A 24,694-nucleotide genomic window follows, 5' to 3' on the forward strand; every position below is an offset into this window, starting at 1 on the left:
AGCAATGCAATTTCTTGACTTACTGCTTTATTATTTCATAACCTCATATATGTAGCTGTGATGAAATTTTCTGTGGGAGTATGTTTATTGTCTTTAAAATCAGCCTTTAAAAATAACCTTTAAGCAGGGCACGGTGGCTCACGCCTGTAATCCCAGCACTTTGGGAGGCCAAGGCAAGTGGATCACCTCAGGTCGGGAGTTCGAGAGCAGCCTGGCCAACGTGGTTAAACCCCGTCTCTACTAAAGATACAAAAAATTAGCTGGGTGTGGTGGGGCATGCCTGTGATCCCAGCTACTCTGGAGGCTGAGGCAGGGGCATCTCTTGAACCCTGGAGGCGGAGGTTGCAGTGAGCTGAGATCGCACCACTGCACTCCAGCCTAGGCGACGAGAGCGAAACTTTGTCTCAAAAAATAAATAAATAAAATTAAAATTAAAATAACTTTTAAATATTTAACACAATAAATCGGCAGTGATGAAATCAGTCTTGGCTACAGCCCATTGGAATCTTGTTGGAAAGTACCATTGCACAATCACCGTGAGTAAACAGCCAACTGAGGAAGAAGTTAGCTAAACTTGTATTTGCCACCTCACTGCCATTTAAATATCAATGCTCTGATATTTCTACAGTTTGAAAGATGCTTTGGCTCCTTGGTGGGACAAGCCGTTTACAGTATGTTTTGTTCTTGGAGTCCTGTTGGTGTCTGGAAACCCTTTGTTTCTTGTTGCACTCAATTTGAACTGGACTGACAAGCTTACAGCTCCATACTGAGGTAAGAAAATGCCACCATTGTCTGGGAGCTGACTGGCCTGCTTTAGGGAGCCTACAGGCAGGGCATGCTTTAAATCATGGGAAAGATAGCTCAGGAACCATAGAAGCCATGACCAACAGGGAGGGCGCCCCCTTCCCACTGCTGCTGCATTGATTTCAAACAGCCCAGGCTGAGGAGGTAGCTTCAAGGTGTTTTCCTAACGAAATCTAATAAATGGTACGTGGATGACAGAAATCTCTGTGTTGGCGACTGGAAACTCCAGAGGGATGCAAAATAAGAGCACACAGTGGAAAGTATGGAAACCTAAGAGAATGGAAGAGATGGGAAAACATAGGGTAGAACCCTCAGAAAGAGGCCTGTGAGCTCCACTCTGACTTCCAAGGGAGGATATGAATGAATCTGTCTGTGAGACAGGTCATATTAGTCCCATTTTACAGATTAGAAAACCATCCTAGAGTGTGTTTGGCAGCCCCTTCAGTGTGCCTATCCAGTAAACACTGTTAATGGAATCTCCGTTAACTATGGCAATGCACTAAAATATCCATCTTCCCAGACCCCCTTGCTGTGTGACTAAGGGTACACGATGTAGAATATCAGCATTCATGCTGTGAGGAGGATGGAAGCCACCTGTTAACAATGACAAAGCACAAAGTTGGGAGGAGGCATGGGCACCGTGGACTCTGTGAGGCTCCTTCTCCACCTTGCACTGTTTCCTATTAGACATCTTGTCATGAGAGAAGTCTGAGGGCGGTGGCTCATGCCTGTAATCCCAGCACTTTGGGAGGCTGAGAAGGGTGGATCACTCGAGGTCAGGAGTTCAAGAGCAGCCTGGCCCACATGGTGAAACCCCGTCTCTACTAAAAATACAAAAAATTAGCCAGGCATGGTGGTGTCCATCTATAGTCCCAGCTACTCAGGAGGCTGAGGCAGGAGAATAGCTGCAACCCAGGAGGCAGAGGTTGCAGTGAACATAGATCGTTCAGGGTGAGACTCCATCTCAAAAAAAAAAGACATCTTGTCATGAGAGAAGAGTAAATTGCACACTGGGGTTGTTGGTGTTGTTGCTATAACATGATAAATAAACCCTGAAAAATCTTGTCCTCTGCACAAATGTGTATTAAAAATAAGGTCTTTGAGAAATCTACAATTGGGTCAGACCACTGAAAATCTTCGATACCTTCTAATTACTGCAGTAACAAAATAGTCAAGAGGAAATTTAGATGGGCAGTTCAGTGTGGCTATAGGCTCCTGGGTGGTTATTAAAAATCACATAAAATAGACTGGAAAGGCTGGCTGACAGGTACTGAGACAACAACTGACAGCAGGGCCCAGTGCACAGGAAGGTGTGTGGTCTGCCATGAGCTGAGGACCATGCAAGGCTGGATGTGCACCTATCTGGGAGGGACCCCCCCGGGATTGTGCTCATTTCAAATGTTATTAAAATAGAGCTGAAAGGGCTCCTGTCTGGACAGCAGCTAGGCGGAGGACGTTTTTGTTCTCTTCTCTTACTATTCCAGCTTTTGTCTAGGAAAGACCGTGTGTGAACAAACACAATTACACATTAATCTGACATCATTCCCCTATTTACCAGTTGCATCTGAGTGAACGGAACTCTTTAATAAGTCACTGTTGTTTGGGTGTTCTGTACATGTGGCCCAACATAATCCCAACAGTTAGAGCTTAATGTTCCCACCTCTCTCATTCCAGTCTCTACACAGCACTCTACTTGATTGTCCTAAAATACTGGGCTGACTTCTTCATTCGGTAGGTTACATTTAGCATGGCACAAAACCCTTCATGAGCTGGCCTTGTGAGTTCTCCATCCTCTTCCTCCTCTACTCCATGGCTTAACCTGTGTACTCCAGCCATCCCCTTGGCTCTTCCCTCTGTGCACACACACACCACACTGTCATTTGTGTTCTCACCTGTGCTCTTTGCTTCCCCTCTGCCTGGAATGCCTGCCCAATAAGGTATTTATCTCCAAAACCCTCTTCAAGCATCACCTCTACAGACCTTTCTTCGACATCTTCTTCTGAATAAATCAGGTGCCTTTTGTACCTTCTCTTATTGCATATGTCACAGTGCATTGATTAAATGACATTCATGTTTGCCTGGCACATAGTGGCTGACCAATGAACACTTGCTGAACTGAACTTGGTGCCTCCTTGATGGGCCCAGAAGCAGGAAGATTGGGAAAATGCTGTTGTAGGAATTCTCATGGCATGCTAATAATCCTGGAGTGATTAGGGCATTTAGAAAGAAATGATCCATTAGTCCAATAACAAAACGTACAAATATCAACTCTTGGGCAACTAATCCAGGCAACATTCTGAAGCTTGTCTGGGCAAGAGAAGTGTCCTAAGGAAAAAGAAAAGACCAAAGAACAAGTTTACATGATTGCAGAGTGTCCTTATGTTTACATCTAAAATAAAGGACTAAAGTGTACTAAGAAGTTGTCTTGGAGATCTCACCCGAACAGAAACCCATAAATGCTACCAAGATTCAAACATTAAAGGAAATGATACCTCATTCCCTGTACTAATGAAAGCAAAATGAATGAATGAGATGGATGCAGAGTCAACAAAGCTGAGCAATGGTCCTGAGTCATTCACTAGGTGAGAAAACTTGAAAAAGCAGTGCTAGTAATCTTTCAAAGTATGTCTTTTACAAAATGCCTCAATAAAAATATAGAGAGAGCACACAATGTCTAGGCTCAGTATCATTTAGTATTACAGCACGATTAACAAAACCCAATGGGCCTCATCTTCATTTGGAAGACCAAAGCCCGTCTGACTTGTAACCTTTCATAGCTCTCTGTAATGCAACAACGTCTACACCAAGGAGTCTACATTTCCCCACAGAAAAATATAAATGTATATTTATTTCAGTGTGCCTTTGACTTAGAAACATGTTGTTGATTAAGAATATGGCTTGGGGCCGGGAGTGGTGGCTCACGCCTGTAATCCCAGCACTTTGGGAGGCCAAAGTGGGTGGACTGCCTGAGGTCAGGAGTTTGAGAGCAGTCTAGCCAACTTGGTGAAACCCCATCTCTACTAAAAACACGAAAAAATAAGCCGGATGTGGGGGCGTGCGCCTGTAATCCCAGTTACTCAGGAGACTGAGGCAGGGGAATTGCTTGAACCAGGGAGGGGGAGGTTGCAGTGAGCCAAGATTGTGCCACTGTACTCCAGTCTCAGTGACAGAGTGAGACTACGTTCCAAACAAACAAACAAACAAACAAACAAACAAAGAATATGGCTTGGAAATTTAGACCTCTTGATAAAGTCACCTGCATAGTTTGCTAAGGCAGCAATGCCTAGACGTTTTATAATCTTATTTGTCTCAGTTGTTGTCTCTAAAAATACAGTGATGGTATTTCTCCCTGACCTCTACCTACTGCAAGGAGTACAGAAGAAATGGGGGTGACTACACTCATTAAAACCACGAACTTTTTGAAAGAGAGAACAAACACTCACTTGAACTATTGCATTAGCAACCCTGACACTGCTTTGGGCTTTAAAAATCAAGTTTTATTAGGGGACGGTGTTCCCTGTTACCAAGATGCTATATAACTCCCGCAAACTCATCCAACAAAAGCTGAAATGCAAGACCAATAAATGCAACTCATTAAGAAGGTCTCATTTTTACTCTTAGCATTGTACTGCCCACTTGAAAAACAGTAAGATACATTTTGTCCTTACTATAAAGAGTAGTTGACGAGAACTGCTAGAAATGTTGCCTAGAAAGTTCCAGAAAAACAAATTCAGAAAGTGCTTGGAGAATGAAGTAAGGCTACATCTGGATACCTACCAATTAACTACTAGCAGTGGACCAATGGCTAATACAGGGGCATGCCCTTTGCAACCTCATCGCAACAGTCACTTGCCCATCTTCCTGGAGAAAGTCATGATTTCTCAATTTGCCTAAGTACATTTTAAACTTATTTTTAGGGCTGATATTAGCAGTTTCTCATTGGCCATGGGAACTTTTTTAACAATTAGAATGTGAAAGTTCGGGCCTAGCACAGACGACTGACACCTATAATCCCAACACTTTGAAAGGCTGAGGCAGGAGGATCACTTGAGCCCAAGAGTTCAAGACCAGCCTGGGCAACATAGTAAGACCCCATTTCTACAAGAACAATAAACGAAATTAGCCAGGTGTGGTGGTGTGTGCCTGCAGTCTCAGCAGCTCGGGAGGCTAAAATAAGACGGTCTCAACCCAGGAGTTTGAGGCCGCAGTGAACTATGACTGTGCCACTGCACTCCAGCCTTGGGGACAGAGTGAGACCCCGTCTCTAAAAATAAATTGTTTTTAATGTGAAAGTTAAAAAAATCCCAACAATTTCAAGCTGACAATATATTCATTATGTAACTAAAAAAAAAAAAAAAGAAAAGAGAAGAAATGTGGAAGAAGAGTATTTTGCCAAGAGATGCAGGAAAATAATAGGGTAGATCCCATTTTCTGTATCCTCTTGTTCATTATTCACTTGTTGAATGAGAGAGTGTCAATCACTTAGTCAGTAAATATTTACTAAATGCCTACTTTGCACCAAGTATTATGCCTGCCCTAGGGCTACAAACATTATCCCTATTCTCAAAGAGTCTAATTTTAAAAATAGAAGGGGATAGAAGGAAGAGCATTAAATTAATTAAGCTCCTACTCTGTGCCAGGTGCTTTTCCTGTCAAATCTTCCTAACAACTGAAGAGAGAAGATAGATGAAATGCCCCCAACTTAACGAATGTGAACTAAGACTCCATAATTTGCCCAGAGTCACACAGTTCAGGGTAGACTAGTGTTTGCATTCAAATTGGTCTAATTTCAAAACCCTTTTTGAAGATTTCTTTAGAGAAAAAAGAAGAAATCACCCATTATCCTACCATCCTGATATAAAACCGTCAATATTTTAGAGAACTTCCTTCCAATTTTTCTTCTACACATAGGTCAATTTTTAAATTTTTAAAAATGTGTTTCACAGTTGTAATCAAAATGTGTTACACTGCATTTGCTTGGAACTTTGATACCATCAACTGTGAAATGCTCCATTACTCTAGATAGCACCAGAAAGAAAAATCACTGCCAATTACATGGTGCCACCATGAGCTATGTCCAGATTTCAGTGATGTTAAAATGTGAAGGTGAAAAATTTGTGTCTTGGAATCAATGGCCTACTCTACATTTCACACAGCCCACACTCAGGCTGTGCACCTCCTGCCTGGAGTGGTGAGGATGGCTTCATGGCGCAGGGGACCCGGGTCTCTTTCGCAGTAGATAAACTCCTTGACTGGACTGGCAGGCCCTCCTCAGAGGGAAGAGGGCTCAATTTGCCTGTCTTTTGCGTGCCTTGATGCCTTGCCTTGTACACAGTAGATACTCAAGAAGTATTTCTTGGTTGAATAAATACATAACTAAAGCTTGAGAAACAATTTATAGCCAGCGGAAGGTAAAAATGACCATAGGCCTGCAGAATGGTACAAGTGCAAATTTTGATGGGGGTTTGTGTGCCTACACCAGGCAAGTGGGGAGATGAGATGGATAGAACTTTGAGGCAGAACCAATAACTCTGGTTTTTAAAGGTCTCTTCCTTCCTACAGCTGGCTGCTGTTTTTGTATCACCTCCTCTTTGCTGTTCAGGCCTTTACTTTGATGTTCTTGTCCAAGCCTAGCTCCATACTGCTGGCTGATTTTGCCATCTTGGAAAATTGTTCACGCTCAGTTTGCATATTGATTTAGATTTGTTTGGGAACATCACCCATTAATTTCAAGTAATAACTCATATGGAGAAAATTCAGGCATCAGCAAGAGGCAGGTAGAGGAGAGTTGTATTTTTTAGTAATTGAAACATTCAGCCTAAAAGGACAGTATCTCTTCTGCTTATACAAATCTGACTGCCCTAGGAAGTAAAAGCCTGTGACAGTTCAAATCTGTATGATTTGGCAATTCAGCTTTCTATGGATGCTCACTAAGATAGGTGCCTGAAATGGCAAAATGAGTTTAAATAAAGAAAAGAAACTAAGACTTAGTTCTCTATGCATATTCCCCATTAAACACAAGATCTGCACATTTAGAAAATCATTATGATTTCTCTTGCTTTCCTTTTCTCCGTTTCATCGTCCGTTCACCTAACAAGTATCCGTCTCTTTGCCACTTGTAAAAAGCTGTGTTAAGTTTCCTAAAAGATACAGTTTTCTGATGGGTCAGTCAATGCTCACAGAGAAGTTTGTACATTCATAGTGAAAGCATGTTTTATTCACAGATAAGTAAATCACAAGGTGGAGGAAGCATAAATACTACCAGAGAAAGGCGAAACAGAATCAGAGTTTAGAGCCTGGAGAGATGACGTTGGCTGGGAGATCGGGAAAGGCTTCAGAGAGGAGGTGTCATTCTGCCTGCACCTTGAAGGTTAGCGAGGATGTGAACCTATGAGAACGAGAGCAAAAACCTAGCAGAGCAGAGGCACACCTGGGCACAAGAACTCCTGTCATGTCTTTCTCCATGGGCTGTCTATTGTTTAGAAACAGGATGCTATTGCTGGTGTTAGAGCCCTGGTCAATGAAAAAACCAACAACTTGAGCTGACCAGTGCGAGGTATAATAAATTATATCATCATCAGGCCAAAGTCAGGAAAATACCATAGGATTTCATGCCTACCAAGTGTGAAAGTTTAGAGGCAAATGAAAGCCTAAGCCTCGTGCAGAACAGAACATCTGAAATCCACGACAGGTAACTAAGATGAAAAGCAACAACACAATGTCACTTTTCAAAACTCAAGGGACTGCCAGCTTCTTGCTTACCATGGACATGGATACCATTTGGTTGAAAAGAAGAGTTTGTTTCTGGCTGATAGGACTTCAGGTGTGAACCTGATGGCTGCTGGGTATGGGGAGGCTGGGTTCTTTGCAGTATTGAAGAAGGAGCCGGAACTCTCCGGGGGCTGATATGGTGAGGAGATGGAGCAGAAGGTGCAAACCTGAGAAAACAATTATAAAAGGAAACATGAGGGACATAAAACAGCAGGAACAAAGACAAACTCTCCAAAGCCAAATTCTCACCTCCCATTCTGGCTAAACAAGAGCGTGACAACAAGCTTTTTAAAAAAAAAATCCTTCAGGATTTTTCTCTACCCTCTCCCTCCCCACTGCCGTTTCCCATTTAACCACTGAATTCTCAACTGAGATACAGAGGGAATAAACAAGAACAATAAAGGGAAAACCTACTCACAGTTTGGGTTTCTCAAGATTTCTAAGCTGCATTTCAAGTACACTATGTTTGGTGAAATTTAAAGTACATCTTTTGCCAAGCCCTTTTTCTGCTAATTTTTAAAATCCATTTGCATTTTAGGGGGAAATTTGATCCATATGTTTCTGAATCATTTACACTTAGCTCATAAACATTTTGTTTTGTAAGATATATCTGAGGTCCAAGAAGTGTTGTTACAAGTCTTTATTATGAGCCTCTCTAATCCTATTCTCTTTAAACAATGCATTTTCTTTTGCCAAGAATGAATTAACTTAAACCTCAAAGGTCAAGTGTGGCTTGAAATCCAGAACCCACGAGATCCGCGTGGGCTCCGTGCCTGGCAAAGAGTATTCTTAAGGGTGTGATAGGAACATGATGTAGGAGTCACATATGCCAATCACAGTAAGACTATTGGTGGTTTCTGGGGTGGGGGACATATTGGTGTTTAAATAAGGTGATGTTGTCAAGAAACCTGGGATTTGAAATGGATGATTGTACATTGATCTTCCAATTGTAAAGGAAAATTGGAAAGACTTGACTCACTATGTTTAAAATGACAGTTTATGCTTTCTACCATTGAAGGCAAGATGGAATTGTAAGAACAACGTTACAGTTTGGCAATGTCTATCAAATATCAAAATGATCTTCTGGGTGCCAGTTCAGTAGGGGACTGGCACAAGTGTAAGGGAGAAAGGAGCAAGGAGTCTGTCAGTGCAGTAAAATGAAGCAGCAAAATAACTTTGGGGAAAACTACATTAGCAATGAATTGTTTAGTTTCCTCAAAAAGTCCCAGTAAGCTGAAAACTTTTAATCAGCTGTTCCTTACAGTGTGTAGAAAGACAGGCTTTGTTTTGCACTAACACGTATAGGTCACCATCTGCTTACATTGCTTATTTCACAGGAACAAATCACTTTAACTTTGCTGGGCTTTTGTGGAGGGCCATAGATGATAAAAAGGGAAGATGAACCAGTCAAGTTTATAAAGTGATTGGAAACATTCTGAACCAGAATATTTAATAAGGGCAGAGCTTCTATGTTTGTACTATAGCAGTAAGAAAGCATGGGACAAAAATCTCATATTCTTTTTGCTTTTCCCATGTGAGGTGTGATGAGACTATAGAAGAAGGTAAATCTAAGAACCAAGAAAGGAGTCAGACTTGCTAACCTCTAGGGAAAAGAGGTCAAGGCGAGGAGCTTAAACAAACCAGCTGGGCTGGGATGCCTGTGTAATTGATCATTTACATCTTCATTCCACTGAAAGAGAATAGTAACTGACTGTCCCGTGCTGGGTAAATACACATTGTCTGAGCATATCATCTTAATTGGGATGACCCTGAAAAGATGTGCTGAATAGCTGGAGAGAAAACACAGCAAGCAAACCCTGGCACTGCCCTGAGAACATCTAGTAAAACTCATTTGCCAGGATTCCTCATATGGAGGCTATTTTCTGGGGGAACATGTCTTTAACGTGTCTCGCAAGTTGCTCTGAGGTTGTGGAAGAGGGATGAGGAATTGTGAGATCACAGACTTTAGGGGTAGAAGGAATCCAGGTTACCACCTAATCCCGAATCCCCTGGTACTTAAAGATCCCCAGGGTTGGAAGGAGGAAGGATCTGAATTTCAAGGCAACCTATGGTGCTATTTAACAGTCATTGCTGGTGTCCCAATTTTGGATTTTTTTGGGCAAAGGAGCAAGATCCTTTGATTGGCTCCCTAATTCTGTTTCCTCAGTTGTAAAGAAAAGATGCAACTTGCTCTAGATGGTTTTACAGTCCCTTCTTCTGGAATGTCTGCTATCCTCTTTCTGTTGAGGACTGATGGGACACACAGCTGTGTGAATGGGCAAGTCAGCAAGTAGATCTATATCTAGATCCTACATATATATGATTCTATATAATTATATGCTAATTAAATCATTCTTATGTACTCATTCAGGGAAGCTCCAAACCAGGGCCATGCTCTCTTGGCTACCAAATATTACCCAGTATTAAATATGATAGGTACAAATCATGGTTTTAGCACTGCTATCTCAATGACACGCAGGAATAAAATATCATGGCTTCAATTGACTCAAGATTTTGCTTCTTCCTAATTCAGGCTGAATTTTCCTCTATGTTATTCAAATAAATGAATTTATATAATATAAAGTTAATATAATTTCAAAACACAGTATGCCACCCCATATAAAGTATTAATGAAAATTTAAATATAAACTATTCTAAGTAAAATACACATTTAAAGTAGGCTTTGATTTGAAAAGGAAAGAAATAATACAGAAATGTTAACTTTTAAACATATGGAGCAAAAAAAAAAGGACAAAAAGTGATCACAATTATCCAGACAATTGCTAGGAACAAGGAAGTAGATAGGAAGCCACCACTAAAAAGTCCAGCATAAGAAGTGAGTGTATATATAGGATTGATTTTCAAGTACAGCAGACAGAATCAATTTTGTTGCTGTGTAAAAACACCACATAGTACCATACTTAAAATATTTCAAAATTTATTAATTTAAATTTAATGTTTATAAAGTTAGTTACTTGTTAACTAGCTCATAGTAGAGTAGAAATAGTAAAGTAAAATCAGGGGTGAGAGGGCAGGAGAGGCATGGGGAAAATGAAGAGAGTCTTCCTGTTCGAGGTAAAGTCCTTGGGAATGTCAAAACACAAAAATGGACAACTCTTCCCTTAGCAAGAGAGATGCCAGGAGAATGATTCAACAAGCTAACAAGTAGTCTGAGGTTATTTGGTGCAAAAGCAAACAACAAACAGAAAACACACATGCTTAGATGCTCACTAAGCAAAAACAAACTGTTTTCACTATCGTTGAAGGCAAGGGATGGGCCTCAGAATCCCATCTTCTAAGTGTCTGCACCTACTTTCCAACCCTGTTTCTTCAAACACACACACACACACACACACACACACACACACACATCAAAATGAATATGCCCTGAATATTCTGCCCCCAAAAGTTAAGTGAGACTTTATTTTAAATCAAATGAAGGTGAATTAAATTTTTTTGATGCTAAAATAAAACATAGTGATGCCGAGGATAAATTGTAGTTTTTCACCATTTTCCCTCTTACGGAGTATCTTATTCCCCAATCATGTCAGACCAAGATGACATCACTCTCATTCATCTTGAGTTACAGTGTGTCCAAGAGCCAGAAGAGACACCTTCTGACATCTTTTCTAGGTCCAACCCTGTTCTCTGGTTGCTGATCTGCAGTTGACATTTCAGAGCTTTCATTGGACATAGCTTATTAGTCTCTTCTTTAGCATTTTAAACTTCTTTGAAACAATAGATGATTGTTCTGTAAATGGGCTCATAACAGCCTAAAAAAAAAAAAAAAATTACTGCTTAACAGAAACAGATCGCACAAAAGCTAACCAAAGAACTGAGTCAAACATTTCCACTCATTTGGTAGAGGAGTTTGTATAACCCTACCAAGAGCAATGGTATGCAAAAGAAAAAAAGAAAGGGAAGGGGAAGGATTTTAAAACCTCATAAAAAATCCTCTGTGGGGAGCTGGGCACAGTGGCTCACACCAGTAATCCCAGCACTTTGGGAGGCCGAGGTGGGCGGATCCTGAGGTCAGGAGATCGAGACTATCCTGGCTAACACAGTGAAACCCCATCTCTACTCAAAGTACAAAAAATTAGCCAGGTGTGGTGGCGGGCGCCTGTAGTCCCAGCTATTCGGGAGGCTGAGGCAGGAAAATGGCATGAACCCAGGAGGCGGAGCTTGCAGTGAGCCGAGATTGCACCACTGCATTCTAGCCTGGGTGACAGAGCAAGACTCCGTCAAAAAAAAAAAAAAAAATCCTCTGGGGGTTGAGGAAACATTTAAAACATTTCTGCAAATATGTATCTCTGCCTATCTCAAAGAATGTCTGATTATTTGTGGGTATTTACTTGGCCACTCTCTTTCCCTTCTACGCCCTTCTCCTCTGCTTTCTCAGCCACAACCCCCTGTTATCATTGAGCTCCCCAGCCATGCAGTGGCGCGGCCCAACAGCATTCAATCTTAGACTGTTTCTCAGATCGGTTGCTCCCAACTGAGATGCGTAGACACTGAGACACTGAGACACTGAAAACTGCTTAGGTTCATGTGCAGAAAAAGTGGGAATGGCAGGAGAAGCAGATGGACAAAGAAGAAGACAGACAGGCCACAAGTCACACCCACCTAGGCTTGGATCCTGGGTCTGTCTGTTACTAGCTGGGTAAACAAGTAAATTCCCCACTTTCTCCCAGGATCAATTTTAAGCATAAAACAAAGGTAATCTCAACTTTCACTGAAGGTTGTAAAGTCCATGGTGACATTTATTCATTCAAGGGGTCTGTGTTGAACACTAAATGTGTGGCATTGTTCTAAGCACTAGGGATAGAGCAACAAAAGACACATATCTCTGTCTTTGTGGAACTTACATTTTAGTAAGGGGAGGCAGGCAGTGACGTAATTTAAGTAAGCAACGTATCTACTGGGCTAGAGAAAATGAGTGCTATGGAGAAAATCATGGAGACAGCAAAGGGTGGGGTGGATTAGGAATAATTTTAAATTGGGAAGTCAGGAATATCAAAGTACTTAATACAATAAATGTCTGATGCTTTCTGGGTGGCCAATACATGTTTATGGAATGACTGATTGAATGTACATTTAAGGCATCCCTGACATTAACATGTACCCCAGTGTTTGAGAGCTGTGTAAGACTGTGATCCCAGCAATGTATTAGAACATCTATAGAGTTCTTAGAAAATCTTAAGACTCTTTCCTTCTTTGACTATTCAGATATAAACACTAAGGCTCAAAAGAAAGTGAGGCATACTGTTGGTGGGCACGTAAATTAGTTCAACCATTGTGGAAGCCAGTGTGGTGATTCCTCAAAGACCTAGAACCAGAAATAGCATTTGACCCAGAAATCCCATTATATACCCAAATCCCATTACTTTGGGTATATAATCATATAGAGATACATGCACATGTATGTTCACTGCAGCACTATTCACAATAGCAAAAACATGGAATCAACCCAAATGCCCATCAATGATAGACTGGATAAAGAATATGTTGTACATATACACCATGGAATACTATGCACCCATAAAAATGAATGAGATCATGTCATTTGCAGGGACATGGATGGAGCTGGAAGCCATTATCCTCAGCAAACTAATGCAGGAACATAAAACCAAACACCGAATGTTCTCACTTATAAGTGGGAGCTGAACAATGAGAACACATGGACACAGGGAGGGGAACATCACACACTGGGGCCTGTTAGGGGGTGTGGGGGAGGGAGAGTATCAGGAAAAATAGCTAATGCATGCAGAGTTTAATACTTACGTGATGGGTTGATAGGTGCTGCAAACCACCATGGCACAAATTTACCTCTGTAACAAACATGCACATCCTGCAAATGTATCCCAGAACTTAAAATAAAATTAAATTGAATTAAAAAAAGAAAGTGGAGCATTTACTCATGGGGCTGATTTTCTGGTTCTAGAAGTAGTTAATCTTGGTCTCGTGTGTAGGTCTCATACGTTGGTGCTGAGTTTCCCAATGGAATATCCTGAGTCCACAAATTTATACAATTATAGAATGTTTTAGCTGGAAAGGGCACTGGAGCACCATCTTATTTGGATGAAATAAAAAATGCCCAACAAGGTAAAATAATTTGCTTAAAGTCACAAAGGTGAGAAAGACTTCTCTAGTGGAGATATAAAGCAAGCAAGAGTGGTGGGGTGAGGGAGGAACGAGGAAGATTCCTGAGGGCATCTGAAATGTTCATCTTTATCATGGGCTGGTGGGAGGGCGTGTCAGCATCATACTACCTTTAAAAAATCGAGCAATGGCAAGTGTAGCTCAGTGTACTTTGGTGAACTTGCTCAGTCCCGAACTGGAGTTCTTCATGCACAACATAGAATATACCTTTAGTCTTTCTAACTAGGTAATTCCTTTCAGGTAGGGCTCTTTCCCCTGTGTATAAGTCCAAAGTAATTCTTTGTCAATGTCCACATCTATTTCTTTAACAAAATTTACTAATAGATTGTGTTGCAAGTCAAGCATGTCATAAATATTTCATACTTTTCTTCATTTGTGCTGTACCCACAAGCAGTTCTAGCCAGCAACATAGGACTGTGTGTTTTACCACTGCTTTGGGGGTTAACACTTTGAAAAGAAGGAATTTATGTGTTTACATGATCAACTAGATTAAAAGCTAGTATGTGTTCTGGATAGTTTCTTTCCCCCCGTCTCTTCCACGGCAGCTACAGACCTCCTGAAGAAGGAAGGATTCATTAGAACAGCTTGTTTCATTGTATTCACACGAAAAATATTATTGACTTGCTGCCAGGGAGTAGAAATAATGGATATAAACTAGTCTACGATGGATTTGGGGAGGTATTTTTTATTTCCCCAAAGAATTGCAGGGTATCATCTGTGGTGGTTTTAAAATTCATCTGTGAAAACTAATCAATGAAAAATGGCTGTAGCAGTTGGCCAACTGCAGAGGGGGAAGAAAGGAATCCTTTTCAAAAGTTAAAAAGAAAAGCCCAGTTTTAAGGATTTCACATCTGATTTAACATCTAAAAAAACCCCGCAATGATAATACCCCACTTTGTATAGCCAGACAGCACTCCATTTTAGTAGACTTTAGTGGTCTTTATAACGATTTATGAATCACTTCATGAATTCCTGGCTGACTCATCTGGGTGACTATAGTATCTACTTATACTTCCCTTCTGTCTCACAAAAGAGACACTTGGACTCAGTTCAATCCAGATTTGTCCCCAAATGAATCACAGCACGTTACTGGGGGAACTGCAAATTGAATTCGGCTTCTGAGACAATCAAGACCAGCTTTCAGTAAAGAAGGAACAGCCGCTGGGAAGTGTGGGTAATTGCAACACTGTCCACTGGGGCAGGACCGGGGCAGGCCAAGAGCTGTGTGTCCGTCTGAGGACTCTGTCCCCAAATAGTCCATAGTCCAAGAACTGAATCCGTCCCCTGGAAGAGCTTGGTGCTCCTTATGAGAGGCTGGGTCAATATTAACTGCAAATAATTCATTCGGTTGGAAAAGACCAGGACTCAAAAATGATTGCCTGAACCTACCTTGAGCATGACAAAATGAAGTCTGTGAAGTTGGTTGTAGGTGAAATGATCACAAATGCTTTTTGAATTTATATATCATGAGTGAGTGAGTGTGAGAAACAGAAAGGACAGAGTGTTCTGGAGGAAAGTTTCTCCTCTTGGGTATAGGGAGCAAGCTGTAAGTCAAAAAACAAAGTAATCAATGCCCAAGGCAGAGCAGTGTTATTTTTTTTTCTTTGAAATGCTGAAATAGGACCCAGAGCATTGCAATGTTTCTCCTCTGTGGAAAAAAAAGGGAGGAGGGGAGAACGTCTCGGGTATGTCAGAAAAATGAATTATGCAGGACCAAGAGAGGAGTTTTCTGGAATATCCTGACTGCAGAATTGGCTGTGACTCAGTTGTTTGTCTATTTCAGAATCTGACATGGGGAGAGAGGGAAGAAAGGCTGATTCTGCCAAATCCTCTCTTTAAAAAAGCACCAAACTGAAGAAAATGTATCCAGTGTGGTCCTAGACATTTGATGTAAAAAATTCTACTATGAAAAAAAAATCTGCAATGATATCATCTCTTGGGTTTCTTTGAGTAGGTCAGAGCAAGGGGATTAACTCATAGTCCTGTAGCAAAGGCAAGAATCTTTCTCTTGTTCAGCATGGTGTCACACATAGCGTTCAATCTACTTTACAATAGAATGCATTAGATGAAAGAAAAACATTCAGAAGAGAGTGTAATGAGAATGTCAGATGAGAAATAAGACAAAAAATCAGTGTTATTTTTGTCTAAGCATGAGAAAGGGAGGCATAAGCTTACAAAAAATGGACTATCCAGTATCCTTCTCATGGTTTCAAAATGCAAACATGAGTCTTTTGAACACAACAGAAGACCTTCGAGAACCGACTTTAAATGCAGTACTCCTGCCAAGTGTGGTCAGGTGCCTTTGGAAGCCACAACCATAGAAGACTTCAAAAGTCAATATAATCCATACATTTGAAAAGAAACTGGCTGGGTGATGCTTCAGTCATTAATAACACGTGCTATTTATATGTGCTTTTCCCCCCCCATATATTGAATGTCAGGTGCAGGAATTTTCTGCACCTTCTCTTAAAGATAAGACTCAACATTTGACTAGAGAAATGAATGGAAGGAAACAGCATATATTTTTAAAATTCACAGTTAGTGAAGGGCTTTTGGCTCTTATAGATGGAAAAAGAATAAACCCTCAGCTACTTGCTACTAATGTGTATCTCCAACAATCTTACCTAGTTCTCTAAGAAGGTAAGTATTTAACAAATGTAGGTCATTGCAGATGAAGAATTACTCTGCTGAACATGGTTCCACAGACCTGGTTCTCAACTTGGTGCCAATTCTTGTGCCCAGGTAGATGATACATTTGTCCAACTGGTGCAAATGTCCAGCTGGATATTATATTTGCCCAGCCTCTGGCTCTGAGGGGAGAATATCTATTCAAGGGAATGAGCCTAATCATTTTCTCTGAGGGGAAGGATGAGTAAAACAGATTTTTTCTCCTTCTAACTAAACAGAAAAGCAACCAAAGACTATTTCTCCAAAAAGGACACAAACACAAAAGGCTCATCCAATGAACTTTGCCTCTTGGTTTCTGCTCACCTCAATACTCTCCTGACCACCAATCAACATAGTTCTTCACTTGCACAAAGATAATCTCTTAGCAGCTAGGTCTCCTGACTGTCGCTACTTAGGAAAGGAAAAAACCATGAAGATTTCTGGATCATACCTTTAAAAGATTAAGTAGAGGCAATCCTTTGACCAGCCTATTCTATGTCAGAGAGGAAGCACTTTGGAATATGTGGATGTCTTGACTCATGCTAGAATGGCTGGCTTTTGTTTTGAGAATTCTGACTACATATGACTTGCTGTTTCAGAAACAGCAGATAACAAGAACACACTAACAAGTTGGAATAACACCATGAGTTAGTGTGACCTCCCTTGTTGCTTCATGCTAATGCAATGAAGTAGAGGTTGCAAGAAGAGAAATTTTATTTCACCTAAGCCTTTCTTGTTACTGTCATGACTCACTTTCCTGACTGAAAATCCAAGGGGACTAAGAAAACATCATCTTGTGCTTAACATGAGGTGGATTTGTTTGGAATATGGAAACAAAATAAAGATGGTTGATTTGGCTTTTGGAGGTCAAATGACTTCCTTGGCACTTCAAAAATGGTTTCTTTTACAGGCATCCTAATAGTTGGTTTTTGATATGTGATTACAATTAATCTAAAATGAAGAACTAGTGCATTTCAAAATAAAACATACATGGATCAGAATCTGATATAACAAACGCTGAAACCACAAGTGGAGCTGTTTGCTTGGGAGACTGTCCCACAGAGGCTCCCGTCAGTGTCTCCTGTCTTCCCAGGAAGTGGCCTGGAGGAGAGTGTGGAGGTGGAAGAACAACAATCCCCTGCTCTGGGATACTGTAACCACTCTCTGAAATAACAAAGGAATGAGAGTAGTATTCTTGTTTCCATCCACATTCATTCATTTTACAAAATTCCTTAGGTTTCTCCTATCAGCACTGAGCGGTAAGCATTCTGCACAAGGTAGCCGTCAACCTGACATAGTCTCTGTGCTCAGGGAGACTGGGACCCCTGTAGGGTAATAGAAGCAATCGGTAAGCAAATAGTGCAACTTCAGGGAGCGAGAAGTCAATGAAGGAAAATTAAAGCAGAGTTAAAGAGGAAAGGGAGGTGGGAAAGGAAAGTTTTAGATAGTCAGGAAGAGCCTTTCTGAGGAGGTACTATTTGAGCAGACACCAGAAAGGAAGGCACAAGCCATGTGAGGTTCTGATGAGAGTGGCTTTCAGGTCTCAGGAACAGCAAGTACAAAGTCCCCAAGGCAAGATTAGTGAGTGTTTTTTAGAAACTCCAACAAGGCCAGTGTGGCTGGAACAGATTAAACAAGGGAATTGACAATGGATGAATTTAGCAGAGGCCAGACCACAGAGGGTCATGTACACTACAAAATGGAGTTTGAATTTTATTCCAAGTATTAGCCAGGGAGAGGTGTGAACAGAAAAGAGATTATTCCATTTACATTTTAAAGGGTAACTCTCGTGGTGTAGAGCAATGTCATGTGTGTGCTGGTGGGATGAGGGTAGATGATCATATGTAGGCAAGATTTGATGCAGAGAGACCAGTTAGAGGTATTTTGCTTAAGATGGGAGGGGACAGTGGCTTGAACTAGGGTGGAGGAGTGGAGTCGATTAGTCTTGAAATGTATTTTGAAGATAGAGCCAACAGGACCTACAGATGAATTAGATATGAGAGCGTTTGGGCAAAGGGAGGAATCCGAGTTGACTCCTGGGTTTTTTAGGTTGTTAACAGTAAGTTGAAGATAACTATATAGACTTAGCTCTTGATTTTCCTCCATTATCGAGAAACACATTAGACTGAAAATTATGTTCATAGAAGTTTTGAGGAACACATGGACATTTAAATCAGAGATAGGTCAGAGAAGACTGGGGAAGCCAGTTCAGCTATGTTTTTTTTTTGTTGTTGTTGCTGTTGTTATTTTATCTTTTTCTTTTCCTCTGGAGCCATTCACAATCACTAGACTGGTAAAAAGAAAGTAACCAATGTGATCTATTTCCTTGTAAGTATATGTGTGACTTCCAGGAGTATATCAGGGGAGTGTATTTAAGAAGTTATTAGTAAGAGAAGAAAGTTCATTCAAAAGACCAAAGACCTAACTGATATTTGCCACAGAGGATGAAGCATGGCTTTGGCCATGGATCCTCAATAGTTAGGAAGCTTAAAGACTGGCTGGCCATTCTACACTGGAAGAAACATTGAGAAGTACCAGGAACTTTCCATAGATTTAAAGAAAACAAAATAGGGACAGGCCACCAACCTTTTCTAATCTAAAACCCAAAGCTCTCATCTCCATTTTCAAAAATAGGATATCAGAATTTTCTGCCTCTGTACTGCTCACAACATTGAGATCAGGAGCAACTTTTATTACATTCAACAATTCTTGTGTGTGCGTGGGCGTGTGCATGCAAATGTGTTGGGTAGGGAATGGATTTTGGACCCCACCTCTCTTAATTTTGAATATCTGTGGAAGTTACCTTTCTGTAGAGAGAAACTGGTCCCCTCATGGGATGCTAAATGAGGATAACAGCTTGACTTCTACATAAAAGTGCTGTGGCCCAAAGAGAAAGAATGATGTTCATGATGACATGGCACAAGGTGAGCCCCAGAGTGACAGACTCTACCAGAGGATGATGTGGATGTCAACATGCAGGTTGACAAAAATGGTTATTTGAGGCTTATATTTGTCTTTTAACTATGACTTTTCTCAACTATTCCAATGATCAACATTGTCAAACTTAATTGCCTATGTTTATCTGTTACCCTCTAAGTTAGATGTGTTTCTATATGTGTCGGAAAGTCTCTGTGATATGCATCAATGGCCACAGAGCAGTGCTCACTGGACAAACTGCAACTATAAGATGACACACAGTCATGCAGTGAACTCTTAGTCATATCCAAGTTTTCTCAGATATAATGGAGACAAGTGAGACAAAATTACTGCTGGATTAGATCTCTAATTTTCAAATGTTCATCACTTTGCCTTTAAAATGGAAGTAATTTTTTTTGTGACACTCAGTGACTCTTCAAAACCCTGGTAGTTCATGACTACATAAAATACAAGCTTCAAATTGCAAGAGACAAAACTGTCTTTACAAATGGTATTAAAAAGGAAAATAACACAATCCCTACTGTGCTGCTTCACTAGTCCAGGTGGTGCAAAACAATGCCTTTGGCTATTTGAGAACAAGATGAACCATTTTTCAATTCCTTGTCCTTTTTCTTCTATCAGGCAGAGAATGCATTCTGAACTCTTTGTGGGTGGATAATAGACGAGGGAGGAATTTGGAATGTATGCAAGAGCCACTACATCCCCCTTATTGGCCCAACACACAACTTCTTGTCCTCAAGTTAAAGCCCAAACCTCTAAATGTGGCTGATAAGGTTACTCCCTAATTTCTACACTACATTCCACCCTTGCTGGCTCTCTTCCTCCTTAGTTTTTGTATACAACTACTTGTTGTACATAGTCTTCTTGCCTGTAGGTTATCAGCTTTCAGGAAAAAATTTCTTTCTCTAGTCCTTTCTCCCCAATTTTGGGTTATGTGCTCTTTCTGTATGCATCCACAGGCCCCTATATCACCCCTTCATAATACTCTAAACTATGATTGCCTATTGGCTTGGTGTCTTCCATTAGACTGGATACTCTGAGAGGGCAGGGCTTCTGACAATGACCTCTTGCTTCGTAGGCATTCCCCTCATTGGTCTTTTTCCTTTCTCAAACCTTCCTTGGAACCTGTCACTGTATTACTCAGTACATGGCAGTATAGAGGTCACTAGGAAACTTAAGGTTCCTGTTCACCAAAAGTTAACAATTCGGTTAGCATGGTGACATCTGGTAAATAGTACATACACGAAACAGATGATAAGATCCAAGGGATTCATCAGGGGAACTTGATTTTGTGAACTGTGAGAGGCAGAGGAGAGGTTTCCCGCATTAAGAACTAAAACTGAGCACCAAAGGATGAGTAACACTTAGTTAAGGATAAGAAGAAAAAGGAAGTTTTTATATAGAAACAAAGCCCGAATTGAGACACAGAAAAAAGGAAACTAAGTCAGAAGTCAGACTGGTTTGAGTGGAGCTAAAGAACTTTACAGAATTGCGAAGCCATTGACTTCAAAACAGTTGCTGTCTTTGACTCTTTAGCACCCAGGCAACCAACATTACATTTCCCATGATTAATTAGAAAATGATACCTGTGAGACTACAAAATGAGTCTCAACAAATTTTTTAAATTGTAACCATATCAAGTATCTTCTCAGGCTATGATGGAATAAAACAAGAATTCAATACCAGAAAGAACTTTGGAAACCAAGCAAATACATGGAAATTAAACAGTGTGCTCCTGGATGACCACTGGGCCAAAGAGAAAGTTAAGATGAAAATTAAAAAATGTCTTGAAACAAATGAAAATGAAAATACAACATCCCTATATTAGTCCGTTTTCATGCTGCTGTTAAAGACATACCTGAGACTGGGCAATTTACAAAAGAAAGAGGTTTATTTGTACTTACAGTTCCATGTGGCTGGGGAAGCCTCACAATCATGGCGGAAGGTAAGGAGGAACAAGTCCCATCTTACATGGATGGCAGAAGGCAAAGAGAGAATGAGGAAGATGCAAAAGCAGAAACCTGATAAAACCATCAGGTCTCGTGAGACTTATTCAAACGAGAACAGTATGATGGGAAACCACCCCCATGATTCAGTTATCTCCCAATGGGTCCCTCCCACAACACGTGGGAATTATGGGAATACAATTCAAGATGAGATTTGGGTGAGGACACAAAGCCAAACCATATCATTCCACCCCTGACCCCTGCCAAATCTCATCTCCTCACATTTCAAAACCAATCATGCTTTCCTACCGTTCCCCAAAGTCTTAACTCATTTCAGCATTAACTCAAAAGTCCACAGTCCAAATTCTCATCTGAGATAAGGCAGGTCCCTCCCACCTATGAGCCTATAAAATCAAAATAAAGCTACTTATTTCCTGGATACTATGGGGATACAGACACTGGGTAAATACAACCATTCAAAATAGGAGGAATTGGCCAAAACAAAGAGGCTACAGGGCACACGCAATTTCCCCAGTTGGGCAGTCAAATCTTAAAGCTCCAAAATGATCTCCTTGGACTCCATGTCTCATATCTAGGTCATGCTGATGCAAGAGGTGGGTTCCCATGGTCTTGGGTAGCTCTGCTCCTGTGACTTTGCAGGGTGCAGCCTCCCTCCTGGCTGCTTTCATGGGCTGGCATTGAGCATCTGTGGCTTTTCCAGGCGCACAGTGCAAGCTATCGGTGGATCTACCATTCTGGGGTCTGGACCCTCTTCTCACAGCTCCACTAGACAGTATCCCAGTAGAGATTCTGTGTGGGCTCTCCGACCCCACATTTCCCTTTTGCATTGCTCTAGCAGAGGTTCTCCATGAGAGTCATGCCCCTGCAGCAAACTTCTGCCTGGGCATCCAGGCATTTCCACACATCTTCTGAAATCTAGGCAGACGTTTCCAAACCTCAATTCTTGACTTCTGTGTACCCGCAGGCTCAACACGACGTGGAAGCTGCCAAGGCTTAGGGCTTGCACCATCTGAAGCCACGGTCAGAACTTCAGGCCCCTTTCAGGCATTGCTTGAGCGGCTGGGATGCAGGACACCAAGTCCCTAGGCTGCACACAGCACAGGGACCCTGGGCCAGGCCCTGGAGACCACTTTTTCCTTCTAGGCCTTAGGGCCTCTGATTGGAGGGGCTGCTGTGAAGACCTCTGGCATGCCCTGGAGACATTTTCCCCATTGTCTTGGGAATTAACATTTGGCTCCTCGTTACTTATGCAAATTTCTGCAGCCAGCTTGAATTTCTCCCCAGAAAATGGGATTTTCTCTTCTAATGCATTGCCAGGCTATAAATTTTTCAAACTTTTATGCTATTTCCCTTTCAAAACTGAATGCGTTTAACAGCACCCAAGTCACTTCCTGAATGCTGCTTTGAAATTTCTTCTGCTAGATACCCTGAATCATCACTCTCAAGTTCAAAGTTCCACAAATCTCTAGAGCAGAGGCAAAATGCTACCACTCCCTTTGCTAAAACATAACAAGAGTCACCTTTGTTCCAGTTCCCAACGAGTTCCTCATTTCCATCTGAGACCACCTCAGCCTTGACTTTACTGTCCATATTGCTATCAGCATTTTGGGCAAAGCCATTCAACAAGTCTCTAGGAAATTCCAAATGTTTCCACATTTTCCTATCTTCTTCTGAACCCTCCAAACTGTTCCAACCCCTGCCTGTTACCCAGTCCCAAAGTTGCTTCCACATTTTCAGGTATCTACAGCAGCACCCGACTCTGCTGGTACCAATTTACTGTATTAGTCTGTTTTCATGCTGCTGTTAAAGACATACCCAAGACTGGGCAATTTATAAAAGAAAGAGGTTTAATTGGACTTACAGTTCCACATGGCTGGGGAAGCCTTATAATCATGGCGGAATGTAAGGAGGAGCAACTCCCATTTTACATGGATGGCAGCAGGCAAAGAGAATGAAGAAGATGCAAAAGTGGAAACCCCTGATAAAACCCTCAGATATCATGAGACTTATTCACCACCAAAAGAACAGCATGGCAGAAACCATCCCCATGATTCAATTATCTCCCAACAGGTCCCTCCCACAACACATGGGAATTATGGGAATACAATTCAAGATGAGATTTGGGTGGGGACACAGAGCCAAACTATTATCAGTCCCCAAACCTGTGGAGTACAGCAAAAGCAGTGCTAAAAGGGAAGTTTGTAGCAATAAATGCTTATATCAAAAAAGTAGAAAGATTACAAATAAACAATCTAAAAACATACCTCAAAGAACTAGAAAAGGAAGAACAAACCAAACCCCAGATTAGCAGAAAAAAACAAGTAATAAAGATATGAGCAGAATAATATGAAATAGAAACTAAAAAATATACAAAGAAGCAACAAAACAAAAGCTGGTTATTTGAACATATAAATACAATTGATAAACATACAATCTACCAAGACTGAATAAGGAAGAAATAAAACACCTGAACAGACCAATAATGCATAATGAGATGGAATCAGTATTAGGAAGTCTCCCCAAAAGAAAAGCCCAGGACCAGATAGATTCACAGCAAAATTCTACCAAATGTACAGAGAACTAATACCAATCCTTTGGAAACTATTCCAAAAAATTAAAGAAGGAATTCTCCCACAGGCATTCCATGAGGCCAGCATCACCCTGATACCCACACTAGACAAAGTCACAACAACAACAACAACAACAAAAATAAAACTGCAGGCCAATATCCCTGATGAACATAGACACAAAAATCCTCAATAAAATGCCAGCAAACCAAATTCAACAGCACAAGTGCGATTTATACTAGGGAAGCAAGGAAGGTTCAACATATACAAATCAATAAATGGGACATATAACATCAAGAGAATGGGGGCAAAAAACCATATGATCATCAGTTAAATAGAAGGAATAAATTCAATGCCTGGTAACAGAATAAGGTGACTATAGTTAAACAAAAAACATATTGTACTTGGGTGTTGGACATCCTAACTTACCTTAACTTGATCACTATGCATTATATATATGTAACAAAATTTCACATCATATGGCCATAAATTTGCATAAAAATAAACTAAAATAAAGATAAAAAATAAAGAAAATAAAGTAAAAAAAAAAAAGAAATGTCAAAGTTACTCATGCAAATTACTGAAAGGCCTAGAAATATTATACACGTATAAAAGTACCTAGAATTCCAGCAATGCCATATCTGAAATAATACATTATGGGTGAAAAGAATAAGCCTTTCCAATACTCCACAGAGACTAAAAAAAATTGTCATTCCTTATTTGGTAAAGGTGCTTTGACTACTTCTCAAAAATAATTATTCCTCACATTTGCTGCTGCTGATTCATATACTAGATTGAATACTCTCTGAAGAGACTATACAT

The 24,694-nt window shown here is 40.8% G+C and overlaps 1 protein-coding gene and 1 long non-coding RNA gene across 9 annotated transcripts in view; one reads left to right on the top strand and one right to left on the bottom strand.

Annotated features, from left to right (window-relative positions):
* Nucleotides 1-24,694, bottom strand: part of LOC105491836 (GLIS family zinc finger 3) — a 478,098-nt gene that overhangs the window by 21,457 nt on the left and 431,947 nt on the right. For 6 of the 8 annotated variants that reach the window (XM_011758546.3, XM_011758539.2, XM_011758533.2 and 3 more), the window contains one exon: nucleotides 7,567-7,742. In XM_011758546.3, the coding sequence (XP_011756848.1) occupies nucleotides 7,567-7,742 (176 nt within the window). The other 2 variants (XM_011758540.2, XM_011758543.2) reach the window with 2 other exon arrangements.
* The window catches only part of LOC105491833 (uncharacterized), a 52,752-nt gene continuing 28,760 nt past the window's right edge, over nucleotides 703-24,694 (top strand). Inside the window, exon 1 of the long non-coding RNA XR_011612521.1 lies at nucleotides 703-771. This is a non-coding gene — a long non-coding RNA (uncharacterized lncRNA). The remainder of the gene's footprint in view (nucleotides 772-24,694) is intronic.

The sequence above is a fragment of the Macaca nemestrina genome, chromosome 14 (genome assembly GCF_043159975.1).
Source record: "Macaca nemestrina isolate mMacNem1 chromosome 14, mMacNem.hap1, whole genome shotgun sequence".
NCBI lineage: Eukaryota > Metazoa > Chordata > Mammalia > Primates > Cercopithecidae > Macaca > Macaca nemestrina.